Genomic DNA, 14,965 nt, shown 5'->3' with positions numbered 1-14,965 from the left:
TTCCACATTAGAGTATCAGATTTAAATAAGGACAAACGGTGCAAGAAGTAATGGATTTACTCTAACAAAAACCAGTTCCTCTATAATGTAATTGTACTGGTTTATGGAGAGGAGCCCCAACTATGGAAATATAAAGTAAATTACTGAATTAAAGAATTTGGGCTTACTTATTTTAAAGAGTATATCTATTACTTAAACTATAACCAAATGCTAAGGATCACATACTTCTGTTGTTATTTTTGATAAATATGCAACTTATTTATAAGTGTATTTCGTCTATTTTGCTCGAGCAAGCTGAAGCATAAGTACTGTTTAAGCACAACTGAATTTTCATGGGACTAAAATGATTAATCATTTTAAGAATGCTAATGATCAGTTGCTTGGTGTAAAAACTATATAGTCATTTGAATGGATTAAAATTTTGTAATTTGAAATAAGGAACATATATAAAATAACGTTTTTTCCCCAAAGTCATAATATGTTTTGCAATCTGGTTTTCCACTGTTGCAGACATAGTTTATTTCCCTAGACCATACCCACTAATATGACTATATATGAGAAGAAAGTCAAAGTAAACCGTCCAAACTGTAGCGCCTTTTTAGTAGTTAGGAAAAACAAAAACCACGGATGACTGGGTATCACACTGCTAACATTCGCTGTTGGAACAGTAAGATGTAACACAAGAATATGAGCTGCAGAGTCAAGAAGTCAGTTAATAAGTTATGCTCTTTGAATTTAATTTTCTTCATTTTAGAATGGGAGAAAAACAATGTGTAGTTTTGGCTTTTTATTCACATTGTCTGTCCTTCTTGCTCCTCAAAAACTGTAAGCTTTAACTTCAAAAAAAAAAAAAAACCCAAAAAACTGACACAGGGTGCTTCTCTGCTTGGAATGCTTTTTTCCCCAATCTTCTGTTTCATTCAGTTCTATCTTGAGTATTCCTCTCACTCTGGCCACAGTCTTTATCTATCTCCAAATCCTGTTTTAATTTCTAAAAAGCACGAAACACTATCTGGAATTACATCATGCAACTTATGTGTCTATTTACCCTCCACTGTCCCATGGGTAACCTGAGATCAGGGTCTGCTCTGCATTATTCACAACTGTTTCCCCAGGATCGAGAGTGCACAATATATTATTTATGCATCAACAAATGGTTATAAGTGACTAAATGAGTATGAACAGAGACAAAAGCCATAGTACTTTCTTAAAAATTTAAACATCCAAATTCAACAGATCACTTAATAAGAGTGTGACCTGAAGCAGCTTACCTTAATTTTACTAAAGGCTGATGATACCCCAAGGGGCTGTTAAATGAGATAATGAATGTGAAGTATTTATCTCTGTGCCTGGGATATTATAAAGGCTTGATATTATGGTGTCTGCTATTTTTATGAATTTTGTCTCTGAAAGGGTTGTTTTTTGGTCTTTGTTTTGTTTTTTGTTTGTTTGTTTCGGTGGGTGGGTGGGAGACTGTAAGAATCATAGGCATTCAGAAAGCCAGACTATTTCTTCTCTTAGTTTTCTGCCCTTTAGGAGGCCAGGAAGAGCACTTGCTCACACATGAGGAAAACCAGTTGGCCATATAAAATGAGCATGTGTGTTCCTTGTGCAGTCCGTACTGACACATGATGTTAAACGAGCAGTCCTGAAAGGCAGGGTCAGGGGAGGAGGGAGCAGGATGGAGGAAGAACCACCATTTCCCCTCTAGCAGGACTTCACTGAGCACCTTGGTTGAAACACTCTTGTACTGTTTCTAATCTGTCCAGATGGATCACCAGCAGCCTCCAAAGGAGAGCTGTTGATAGAAGTGATGTCACTTTGTCATCCACAACCAAGTGATTCCATCAACTCAAGGTTCTGTACTCAGTAGACAAAAGATAACCAGACTGCTTATTCTTTTGATACATTTATTGCTTTCTGCCTGTTGTTTTTGGCAGTATTCCCATTGGAATGGGCTTTCCTGTCAGATACATGGTTAGTGTTGTTAGTGTTTTCTTGGGAAAAGAGCTGAGCATTTGGAAATTAAATTAGATGAACTAGCATAAGGAAACAGAGCTTCATAGAGTGGGCTCTTCTTCCTTGTATTCCTGTATTTCCTTCTTCCATGACTAGTTTTGCTCTGGAGTAGTACTGGGAAAGTAGTTTGGAAATTTCTACCTCATGTCAAAACCAAATAGGAAACAAAGGCAAGTTCTTTTGTTCAAGTCTTTTTGTTCTGTAGCGGAACTTTAAATATGGAGTAGCATGGGGTCAGCATGATAATGAAAGTGGTAACTGGGAGACAACTCTGGGAAGGATGAAATTTCTTGGGAAGATAATTTAGATTTCTTGATCTACTGCCCTTCATCACATGGAAATTATCTTCCTAATGCTAAATTCTTGCGTTTTGTAACAAAAAAATGACAATGCAATGTAATTAGTCATTGCATTACTTAAAACATGGGTAGTTTTAGATTACTCACATGAATCTTAATGCTATTTTGTTATTTGTGAGAGAAAACCTTCTGAGAACTTGATTAAAAATAGCCATATGATCACTATGTTAAAAATAATAGTTAACATTGAGTGTTTAGCTTGGGTTAGATATTATGCTAAGCACTAGACATGATTTATCTCATTTAATCTTCCAGCCAATCCTACGACGTACTGTTGTTATCCCTATATTACAGGTAAAGAAACTAAACTGAGGACTAGAATTTTTAAATAACTTGTCAAAAGTCACACTGTCGGTAGGTGGCACAGTCCAGATTCACTCTCAGGTCAGGTTTCAAAACCCATCTGAACAACATGTGCTGACTTGATGCTACCTCCTGCGAACTGTTCCTGAAGAGAATTGAAGGGCATACTTGCAATACACATGGAGTGTAATGGTTTTGTTGACACTCTTATGTCAACTGCCTCTATAACTCTGCTTGTCAAAATTGCATGTTGAAGTAGTGTTCTAAAATAATTTTGTGTAGAAAATATGAAATGGAAACAATCCAGACCCCCAAACTACATTTTCTATTCTGTGGTTATGCTAGGATAGAAAGGGAGATTGTAACACTTAAAGAAACAGAGAGAGATTTTTGTAAAACATTCTCCAAGCCTATAAAACAATTATTTTAATATTTTGAGTAATATAAGCACATTAAAAACTTTTAGAATAGGTGAAATTGGTTGCAGGTTAACATTTGAAAAAAACACCCAAATATTTTTAGTATTTCACTTAAGCAAACCAGTGTGTTTCCCAAGTACATATTTTGGTTTTCATTTTCAAGTTGATTTTATTTGTACTATTGTACTTATATGTATTAATGAATATGCTTATAACAATACAGCAGATACCACTAGAAAAATCTGAGCCATTGTTACCACTAGACATTGATAGAAAACATATGTCATATAGCATTTGTCTGCATTTAAGTTGCACAGAACCCAGAGGATGAAACAGAAGAAACCAAAGCAAAAGGCTAATACTGTAGATAGTAGGGCACATTTACATAACACAGACTGAAATGATTTTGCAGTGGTCCAGTATGTTACACCAACATGTACAGCTAGACTGGATATCAGGGTTTACAAAGCAGTATTTGGTTTGAGTTATATAGGGTGGATTATCTACACTGGCCATATTATTTGGGTAATTTTTTATAACACTCAAAATAAGCTTCATGTGTCTCTTGAAATGATTTCACGTGTCCTCTTAAGTATTTGGTTTTGACATTAAATATTTCGTTTACAAAAGAATTTCATTCTATCATTTCAAAATTTTGTCATAATTTGGCATTGCATGGATCTAAAAGAGGGAAATGTGGTATATTCTTTCATCACATAGTAAGAGAATAAGAAACCATTTGTGTGTGTGTGTGTGACTGTACTCACAATAACCACATCTTGAGAAGAGAACAGATACCTGCAGCTCATTTATAAGTCTTTAACTTTCAAGCCAGATTAAGGTGGGAGCAGAGCCCTCAGAAAAAAAAAAAAAAAAGAATTCTGAGAGGAACAGAAACAGACCATCATAGAGAAGAGAAGGAAGTTTAAATGAACACAAGGAAAATTAAAATGTTTTCAACTGACTACAGTTAGAATTTTATTTTACTTATTTTCAATCTTTTCACATGTGAATATTATAAATGTCCACATTTATATAAGTGCTGTTTGTTTCACGTTCCTCAGCGCTTATCTTTCAACTCTTCCTTCTAAGATGGATTGCTATTTTTGAAGGCCTTCTTTAATGTTTGTTTTCCTTCATTCCAATTTACTCTTTATAAATATTTCTGATTTGCTGTTTAAGCAAACTCTTCCAGTCTTTTGGTCATAATATGAAAACTATGAAATTTTGTTGTTTATATGTGTGACCTGGATATAAGTGTGCTCAGCAGAAAAGGGCAAAAAGCCTAGTTAAAGAAAACATTTTCTTTTTTTCCCATGATGGTAGCTGAGTTATTTAAATCTGTTACTAAAAAAAGTGCATGAGTATTTTACATTTTCATGGGTAAGCAGTTTTTCCCTAAATAATAGTTGGCACTCCACAGGCATATTTAAATAAGACCATGTGGACAAATTTTACATGTTCATAATGTTCAACACAGAAGAGTGATGAATTACAAGAAATAAACAACACGTTATATGTAGTCATTATATGATTTGAAAAGAATTATTTTTTACTAGACTTCTCATATTCGTTAGTTCTCTTAACGCAAAGCAGTCATGTTACTGCTGTGGTATTTTATTAAAAATAGACCCATCTTTGCCTCAATGTTGACTTCACTTAAATAGTAACAGGACTCATGCCTCTCCTTTGTTCAAAAAACATCAAAATTCTTCATCTCTATAGAATATTATCTGTACTCTGTAGCTTGATCCCTGCCTCCTGCTCACTACTCTCATGCACTGCAAAGCCAAGTCAAATTAAAGACTCCAATATAAAAATACCAGCAGCTCTCAGCTGTTTCTACTTTGATGGACTCCAGCTGGACCTCACATACTGTTGCTGTATGACTGATTCACACACAGTGATTGATCCAAGGGCCATCTTGTTCATGAAGCCTTTCAAAGACATTTCCCTGAAAGCACTCACTTTTGTGAAAGGCATGTATTGAAACTCCATAAATACTGATTGAATTAGATTACCTCCAGATCCTTTAAAATACTAGAGCTACACATAGGCTCACAGACCTATAGCTGCAAGTAATTTCAGAGACAAGGTAGCCTAAACTTTGCATTTTTAGATACAGAATACCTTGGCATCCCAGCCTAACTATAATATCCTGAGTACATAGTCTGTTTAGAATAAGGTGATGTAGTGATAAAACTCAGTTAAAAATCTCCTTAAAGTTTCCGAAGTAGAAATTATTGGTTTGAGTTATATAGGGTGGATTATCTAGGTTGACCAGATTAATTGCATAATCTTATAAAACCCTAAATGAACTTTTAAGTCTTTATAATGAAATGATTTCTTATGTTTTCATACATGTGTTTTGTTTTGATATTAAGTATTCGGTTTCAAATGGATTCCTTTCTATTATTTTAAAAATTTACCCACAATAAGTCTTCGAATAATGCTTCATGAGGGAGGTATACTGGAGATGGTCTTTGATCATGGGTGAGGCAGTCACATACAATCTTGTAGAGCAGATGTGGATTCAGTCTGCAGGGCGGCATTACTTGTCCTTAATGACGCCTGCTCCTGAAATCTGTTTCTATATGAACTTCACTCAGCCAGGTTTTTAATTTTGTTTTATACATGAGGACCTTCAGTAAAAGATAAGAATTTCTTGTATTTTGTGTATGGCTGGGCCAAGTAAAACAAATTCAGTAAAGCTGAACAAACCTCATGGGTAGCTAAATCTATATTTTTTATCAACTCATTTCTTCTAAATACAGTATTATCTTTCTCATGATTTGTCTACATAATCACCACTACCACACAGAGATTGTATAAACAGAACACCACAAAAGACCATAAGCAGGCTATATAAACAGAACAGCCTGTGTGGTGTAGTGAAAAGAGCATTATCTTTGTGAGAATCTGACAGACAAATCCAAAGTTTTCAAGTTAATTAGCTGCATGATTTTTGATCAGTTATCTATCTTCACTGAATCTACGGTACCTACGTTTTCAGAATGAATTAGAATATTAATCATGTTGAGAGATTAACAGAAGAAATTTATGTAGAGGCCCTGTATAGATAAATTTCCTATCCCTACATATGTCTACCTGTACTGAAGCAACTCATGTGTCACTGTGTTTTAAAGAATTAAAAGTTTTCCCTAATTAAGATTATATCATGAATGAATCCTGAGAAAAAAGAATTCTTTCAAAACTAGAGCAGTTGTTATGAATTGTGAATGTATCTTATTTGAATGACTATTAATCAAAATGTGGAAACATTTTATGATGACAACACACTTTGGTTTCTCTTGCCTTTTAGGAGCTTAAGTTGCCAAAGGATTACCTTGCACAAAAATCTGTTCTTCTCTTTCGTTTGTAACTCTATTGTAACAATCATTCATTTCACTGCAGTGGCCAACAACCAGGCCTTAGTGGCGACAAATCCTGTAAGTAAAACGAGATTGTGCCCTTAGGTTCAAGGGGTTAATTGGGAATAAACAGGAGAGGTACCAAGGGTAGAGGGGCGTCTTGATATATGTATGTATATTATTTAGTAATGTATGTATATTTTAAGGTATGACATAGATAGATTATGTATATATAGCTATATTCCAATCTAGAAGGGTAAATCTCAGTGTTCTCCATTTATAAAGATTGAATAGAAAAAAGAAGAATACTTTCTTTGTTTCAATTATCTGCATGTTACATATATCTTCACCTCATTTTATGGTTAGAATCTTGCTGCTGATGGGACATAATATTTACTCAATAGAATGAAAAAATCAAAGCTAGAAAAAGACAGCACGTGAAAATAGAAATTTTAAATTAAATTATATGTTTGCTATTATGCTGACTTTAAAGAGACTTAAATAAAAACCAGGGGGAAAATGAATTATACCTATATAGTTTAAACTTTATCAACATAAAATTTTTAAAAGGCTCTACCATGTTCTCATTATCTCAGCAAACATTTATAAATTGTTCCCATACAATCCCTTTGGAAGCCTAGTTTTTAGAATAAATGTCAAAGAGATACACAAAAGTAAGGACAGAGACTATCATAACACAAAAGCTATATTTTAATAACATAACATGAAATTTACTCATACATATGTATATATTTTATGCACATTATATGCATATATAGCTGTATTTAAATTAAAATATCTGCATAAATAGCAAATATTCAAATTCTTAAAATCATATGCTTTCATAATGTTTGTAGTATTTATACTACAGTTTTGGATATGGATTTGTGGAGGGGTGTGTATACGTGTATATATAAAGTGGTTTTTTAAAGATTTCAGGAATCAGGGAAAGGAAGGAATTCTCACTCAATGGGTCAATAAACAATACTCTCATATGTGTTTTATGTGTGTTTTTAGGGTAATTTCCAAAATCCTAAAATTCCCTGCATTGTTTGCACATATGCATCTGGACTGCTTAATCTTGTATATGTTCCACTCTAAAGTCACCGGGTGAGGAAACACTGGGGTATAATTAGTAATATAAAAAACTGGTGAATATCTGGTCATTTTAGCGTGCATTTTTCTAGAGCAAGGAGATTTGGAGTTTTGTCATGAGGCTGCAGAGGAAGAGATTCTAAATCTTACATTTATATGCAAATATATTCTGTTTAACACACATGTTACAAAATGTATTATAGTTATTTTTAATACATTCTTAGAAAATTTATTGTCTGTTTACATCACCATACCCTTCATAAAAACATTTCTCTAAAGCATGTTTTAAGTTCTTTTTTACCATAATAGTTTATAGGTTAATTTTTAAATGAAATCAAGAGTGAGAAGTCTAATTAGATATGCATGTCTAAAAACTATACAGATAAAATCTTGAAGCTGAAGCTTATCATTTCTATATAACATAATTAGATAACTCATTTTTATTTTTGAGAGGATTTTTTAATATAATGTGTTTGACCTCAAGGTACAATATTTAAAATTTAATGTCATGCATTTGGCAGATGTATTTAATGAAAGAATAGGTTTTATAAATATTCTCAGTCAAAAGGCATTATGTATAGTTGTGAACACAAAATTAGAATTACAGGACTTGTGTTCAGGGTGTAACTTTGATTGATGTTGTATGAATGTTAGCAAATGATCTACTTCTCCAGTACACAGATTTTAACTATAAAATATGCAACTAGTGATAAATCATGCCTTACAGAATTATTTTAAGAATTAAATAAAACAATACATGGTAAAATATTTTAGGCTAACGTATATGCAAATGTTATTACTACTTTTCTATGATAATCCAATATTCATTTGCTAGTGCATTCAATTTTAGTTTTCTTTTTAGTGGAAAAAGGTTTATTTTAAAAACAATAATAATTGCCACTAAATATTTGAGTTGTAGACTGGAAATTGGAGCTGATGGGAGTAACTGGCCATGTATTTCTGGGAGAGCTTTAAATTTATTCCCCTTGTTAAGGGAGTAAACTATATGTCTTACTCCTTTGTTTTGTTTACCTTGTACTTAAACCTCCCTCTTCCTATCTCTTTAAGAGCAGAAAACAGAATGTGAAGACCTCAAGGAATGAGGAAGGAAAACCATAACTTTTCTTCCTTTTAGCTACATGAAACCCTCAAACCTCATATTTGAATAAGATAAAGTATGGACTCATTAGATTATTGTTTAATAAGTATCTGCACTAGTAGCACACGATATTCAGATTTCCCAAGTATTGGCACTTTTCACGAATTGCTTTTAAAATTGTCAGGATGATTATTAAGATTTTTTCCAACAGAATGTAACAATCATGGAGTTAATGATGACATAATCAAAACAGATACAGTCATTAATGTGTGAAACTTTTATACTTCTAAATTACATAATACCTAAAACATATATTAGGAAATATTAGAAATACTAGGAAAATACACATGAACTAAATGTAGTAAATTTGGAATTTGCACATTTCATGGAAGGTGTATCATTATAAATCTCTGGAGTCAGTGGCTACACACTTTAGAGGCACTGTTAGATGAGGATGAAGACTGGTTTTTACAAATCTGAATCATTCGCGTGTGAGATTTTGTGTGGAAGAGAGAAAATCCTGTATTTCTGTATAACCACGCTGAACCAGACTGCTGTTTCACCTGGGTACTCATGTACAACTAAATATTGATTGCTTCCCTTTTTCCTCACAGGTTAGTTGTAAAGTGTTCCAGTTCATTCATCTCTACCTGATTGGCTGTAACTACTTTTGGATGCTCTGCGAAGGCATTTACCTGCACACGCTTATCGTGGTGGCTGTGTTTGCAGAGAAGCAGCACTTGAACTGGTATTATTTTCTTGGCTGGGGTAAGTGCCATTACACATACCTACGGACTTGCCTTTTAAGAAGACTTGAAGGATGCAGAGTTCCTTTGTAATAAAAATATACTTCTTATTAGTCATTTTTAATCAATATCAGGTAATTTGACGTTTGCTTACTGCTGTAAGTTGAAATATTTAAACAAAGTCCCACTGACTCATTGTTTTCAGTAGTCACAGGTCAATTAACAATACAGTTTTTTTCTATTTACTATTCCAGTGTGTATCTTGGCCAAAGACACAGTGACTAAAACAACAGAATTAGAATCATAAATCAGGGGTCTAGTCTTGCACTATTCTGAAACTTCTTTTTCCTAATCTGCAAACTGAGGGCATTGGGATTCACCAGCTTTGAAGTTCCATTCTAAAAATGCTTCTTTTAAAAATATATTGTTTTTATTTTAAGAGTAGAGGGCTCAGTAATTGGATAAAGGCAGCCAAAAAAAAAATCTACTTTTTTCACACAGTCTCCTGGCATATTATTCACAAAGCAAACAATGATACACTTCTAGTATATTTTTAAAAATAACCAGAAAATGCAAAACATACAATGCTGAAAATGAATTCATTAGGACTAGTTTCCAGAAACATAACTGAAATTATATATCTGTAGCTATCTATCCATCCATCTACCTATCTATCCAGTCAGATAATAGATGTAGATATATAGAAATGTGTACACACACACCATCTTTATTTTCTTTATTTTTTATTGAAATATTTTTCCTGTTATTTGATATTATTGATAATAATGTCAGATACGTATTTGGCAAGTGAGTACAATTTTTGCCCAATTAAATTTATGTATATATTGAGGCTACTAGTATATTCAGGTTATCTCTGTAAGACATAACTTCATTTTATGTTTCGAAAGTCTGATTTAGAATGCTAAAAACATGCAAAATTTCTGACATATTAATTAACTGTCTCTCTCTTCCTTCTCTTCTTCTTCATATAATCAGTCTCAACTTCTTTTCACATCTGATTATCTACCAAATAGTGGCCCAGTTCTATCTTATAGAAAATATGTGGATGCTGAATTTCTCCTAAGCCTTTGAGTATAGGCAGCACATTTACAAATGCAGGCTCTGCAGTCCACTGATTCAGAATAACTCATATTAGAATATGTCCACACACATATACACACAACCCTGAAAATATAAATACCTAATAGTTTACCACATTTACTGTTTGACTGAACAGATAATATTTACTCAAAAGGCACATGGTGACAGTTATTTTTGTTCTGAGAGTGTCTCTGAGTTTCATATTTCATGATACATTAGGAATTCCATCTGTGGAGACAGTTGTCTGTTTATTTTCTTTGTTTGCTACCTACAGGATTCCCACTGATTCCTGCTTGTATACATGCTGTTGCCAGAAGCTTATATTACAATGACAAGTAAGATAAACTCTCTTTTTGATTTCTATTGGAACCAAGTACAATGAAAATCTTCAATGTAATTTCTCTGCTTTTCTCTCCCCAGCTGCTGGATCAGTTCTGACACCCAACTCCTCTACATTATCCATGGCCCAATCTGTGCTGCTTTATTGGTAATTAAAATGCTCCTTTTTTCTTTATTGTTCATATTTCAACTTTATTTCCTGAAACATCTGACCTATGTTATCCTTTAGGATCTCAGTGGACATAGATTATGTGCCTACAGTGTTTGACTGAAGAGGGTTTAATGAAGGTGTTATATTTAGGTGTTGGCAGGAAGAGTAAAGGAACTAATTCATAAGGAATGGTGAGGCACCAGAAACTAACAGTAGGAAGCTGTCATCAAGGCTGGACCTGAAGATGGGCCAGAATAGTGTTCCTGGAGTTGTGTGAGTGCTAGGACAGGTGGCCCAACAGGGGTCTGGCCTTGGGTAGAAGAACACACTATTGCCAAAACCACAGCCGGACAGGGAAAAAGGAGAAATTTGTAAACTTCTCTTTCTCCCAACGCCCTGATCTCTTGGTTCCTCGTGTTGGCCAAATGTAGCAAATGTGCAAGGGTGGGAGAGCCTGGTTGATGATGCAGTCCTCGGAGCTGCCTCAGAGATTCTCAGGGCACAGAGCAGAACAGAGAAGGGCAGAGGATGGATTTAGTGAGTGGGGATGGCAAACAGGAAAACCTATGTACCTGTGATGGTAATAAGAGTAATATTCCAATAAAGAAACAACTTTAATTTGGAAAAAGAGAGTATTGCTTAAACAGTTATTTTATTATTATAATCATCAGTGTTTAATACAAGTGCACCAACTGGACATTTTTAAGCGTGGTTGCAGGGAATCAGAAGTCACATTCAGTGCTTTTAATACATTGTTTCAATGGGGAAATAAATTAATCTCAATTAACATGTTTTCTCTCATAGAGCATTAGAGACCAGAATGCAATTAGTCTCTAAGGCTGTAATTACAGCTGGTATTTAATTATATATAAAAGGATGAAGGTGGTATGATTCTCAGCCAAGATTTAAAGCTTCCTAACTCTTGTCTTCAGATATTTTTAGAGAAATATTCTATTATTTTACTATATTTAGTAAATATTGTATATAGTAATGCATTTTAGTATATGGTTATGTTAGAACACTGTTCAAGCCATTCTCAAGTGTATCATTGTTATGGTATTCTCAAAGTGTGTCATAATTAAGAGAGTAAATTCTGGAAGCTGACCGCCTGGGTTTGAAATCTTCTACCTATTGTGTTGTGCGTTGTGTGTTGTGTGACCTTATGCAATTAAACTAATCGCTTTGTGCCTCAGATCCCTTGTTTGCAAAATAGAGACTGCAGTAGCAGAGATTTTAATTTTTAATGATAAATTAAATGAGTCAATACATTAAAAGTAGTTAGCTGGCACGTGTAAAGCCCGTAGCAAATGTCAAGTTTCTGATTTGTGCCTGGCCACACAAGACAGCCAGTTCAAAAATCAATACATGGAATTTATTATATCTCTTATGAAAATATTATACCTTAACATAGACTGTAGTGAAAATTTTGGAAGCAGAAGCATTCCTTTCCCTTGCACCCTGCACATACTGAGGACACATGTACTGCACTATTTAAGCTGTATCCTGAGACATCCTAGCTTTGTATTCTTGGAAAGAGCCAGCATTAAAGCCTAGCTCGACCACTGCTGGTTGTGTATCTCAGGGCAAGTTCTGCTTTGTTTTGTTTTCAGCCTCTCTGTGCCTTTGTTTTCTCATCTATGATATGGAATAATAAGAATAAATACCTCACAGGGTGTTGTAAAGTTTAAATGAGATGTCCTGTTAAGCAATTAACACAGTGCCTAGAATATAATCAATTCTCGAAAATATGCTTTTTAAAAGTATCTTCACTTGTATTGTCCACATGATACCATGATTCTGTTTTGAGGAAAGTGCAAAGAACTTGAGATTCTTTTGGGGGCCACCCAGGAACTTACAGAACAAATATAAGGCAAAGTTTTCTTATAAGAGATCTGACTCTAGAGAGGAATATGTGATCCAAACTCCTAAATCAGAGAGGTTCAGGAAATAAGTAGAAGTACCTACTAAATGAAAAATGTAACAGCAATTAACTAAATCCTTGGAACAGCCTGTCCACACCAGCTCTGGGAGGGAAGTGGAGATTATGCAGCTAGGATAAAATGTCACATAAGAATATCACCCATCAAGCTGCTCAATAAAAAAGGAAGTGAAAATCCACATTCTTTACATAAAGATTTTTCCACTTTTCTTATCCTGAAAAAAAAAAGATTAGGAGCCTATTTTTCTGCCAGGATAAAATGTTCTGGCCTTGTTTAAGTTAGGGCTTTTCACTGGTCCTGACCAATTTCAAGGTCTTGGAAGAGGCTCTAGCAAGTGTTTATATGGTCCATGTTTTTGTACAATTTTTATAAATAAAATATTTCAACCGCAATCAGTTTCTTTCCACCCAGACTTCCTCTGTCACATTTCCCCTTGAGCAGGGTGGCATTGGTGTGGCTACAGTATTTTTGAGATCCTGCTAAGAGGAAGTTGAGGGGGGATGCATTTAATCTGTGCTTAGTGAGAGATGTTTAGGTCACTTCATGGTTAAATGACTGCTGGCTGATCTAGCATGAGAGTGGCTTCCAGGAATCCTACCGCCACTGTGCTGATTCACACAGCTTCCTGTCTTGACCCCAGGATGGTATCGCGATGTGAAATGTCCCGTTGTACAGCTGTGTGAGCTTTATGGGTGTTGGAGTAAAAACAAACTTCTTCTCTTCTCCTTACCTAGCTTTAAGATAGATGAAATTCAGATGTAGTTCATCTGAAATTCACAGTTCTTGTTTTATTTATACTTAAAACAAATGGAAGTAAAATAAATGGAAGAAAATAAAGTAGGATGATTTCATAGTTTCTGGTTTCACAGTATAAATCAGACTTGCCATCTTGGAGAAGCACTTTGCATTTAGAAAGTTTCATATAATGGGCATCTAAATGGTAACATCTATACTGATTTTTATAATTTATCATTTTTACATATTAGGATTATAAAATATTCTGTATTCTAAATTTATAAGCAGATAAAAGGGCATTGTTATATTTTCTTCTATGGGCTGTAGTAATTTCCATTTAGTAAAAACTATTGAAACAGCAATGAACGTTTAGGAAGGGGATAGAGCAGGGTGGGTGGAGTAACAGCTGATGTGTTGATTCATCGTATTTCAATTCTACACCTGTTGAAATGGCTTATTCTGCTTTTGTCTTTAGCAGAGACATTCCTGTGTCTGTAACCATGTTACTTTTCATAGATGTGTTTCCATCAGGATTAGCGTTAGCTGTGTATTTCTGAAGCATATGTTCCACTGAATTCTCTAAAAGAATAGTAGTGGAGTATTTTTAGACCCAGTTATTTTTATAACACCTGCCTTAAATCCACAAATGAAGATTATTTGTTCATTGCTTTCTATATTAAATGAGATGCTACCATTATTTTTCCAATTAAGTAAAGTATGTGGATATAAATTTGCAGTTTGAAAATTTTAAATCATTAAACAAAGCACAGAGGCTAGATGTCATGGTGAGAAGAAAGGAAAGAGAATAGCATAGTAGCATAAGAGCCCTAAAGGTCCTTTCTGGAGTTAATGTCCATAATTCTATGAAAGGCATAAGGAAGGAGCCTAGAGAAACAGACAAAAGTAAAAGATATTGACTTGGAGGAAGATAAGAAAGAGAAAGTAATATTCAGGGAGAGAGAGGAGAAAAAAATGATTTGAGCAGAACTCTGTTCATTTCCTGAGTAACTTAGTTATCTCCACTGTATTTTTGAAGTTTTATGTCTCCCTTTCAAAGACAATGCCTTCTGTTGGGAAGTGTTGTTAACAAATGGTAAATTTATAATTACAGAAAGTAATTAACCAAAGGCCCTGTTAAGTGCCCATATTTTTTTTTAATCTCTGGGATGATCTAGGTTAAATATCAAATGGTTCAAGTGTGTGATTCAGCCTCGTCATAAGGATAGAGGATTATAGTATTACCACGAGGAGTTGTGAGGATTATTGCTACCAAGAAAAAAAAAACAGG

At 34.2% G+C, this 14,965-nt stretch overlaps 1 protein-coding gene and 1 long non-coding RNA gene across 6 annotated transcripts in view; one reads left to right on the top strand and one right to left on the bottom strand.

Annotated features, from left to right (window-relative positions):
• CALCRL (calcitonin receptor like receptor) overlaps window positions 1-14,965 on the top strand; it is a 94,338-nt gene that overhangs the window by 69,256 nt on the left and 10,117 nt on the right. For all 5 annotated transcript variants that reach the window (XM_072961276.1, XM_072961273.1, XM_015244188.3 and 2 more), the window contains 4 exons: window positions 6,423-6,549; window positions 9,280-9,433; window positions 10,787-10,847; window positions 10,933-10,999. In XM_072961276.1, the coding sequence (XP_072817377.1) occupies window positions 6,423-6,549; window positions 9,280-9,433; window positions 10,787-10,847; window positions 10,933-10,999 (409 nt within the window). The remainder of the gene's footprint in view (window positions 1-6,422; window positions 6,550-9,279; window positions 9,434-10,786; window positions 10,848-10,932; window positions 11,000-14,965) is intronic.
• Window positions 6,465-14,965, bottom strand: part of LOC140696425 (uncharacterized) — a 176,707-nt gene continuing 168,206 nt past the window's right edge. The window contains exon 4 of the long non-coding RNA XR_012072744.1: window positions 6,465-6,547. This is a non-coding gene — a long non-coding RNA (uncharacterized lncRNA). The remainder of the gene's footprint in view (window positions 6,548-14,965) is intronic.

This window comes from Vicugna pacos, chromosome 5 (genome assembly GCF_048564905.1).
Source record: "Vicugna pacos chromosome 5, VicPac4, whole genome shotgun sequence".
NCBI classification, from domain to species: domain Eukaryota; kingdom Metazoa; phylum Chordata; class Mammalia; order Artiodactyla; family Camelidae; genus Vicugna; species Vicugna pacos.
This window is presented reverse-complemented; position numbering and strand designations above follow the sequence as displayed.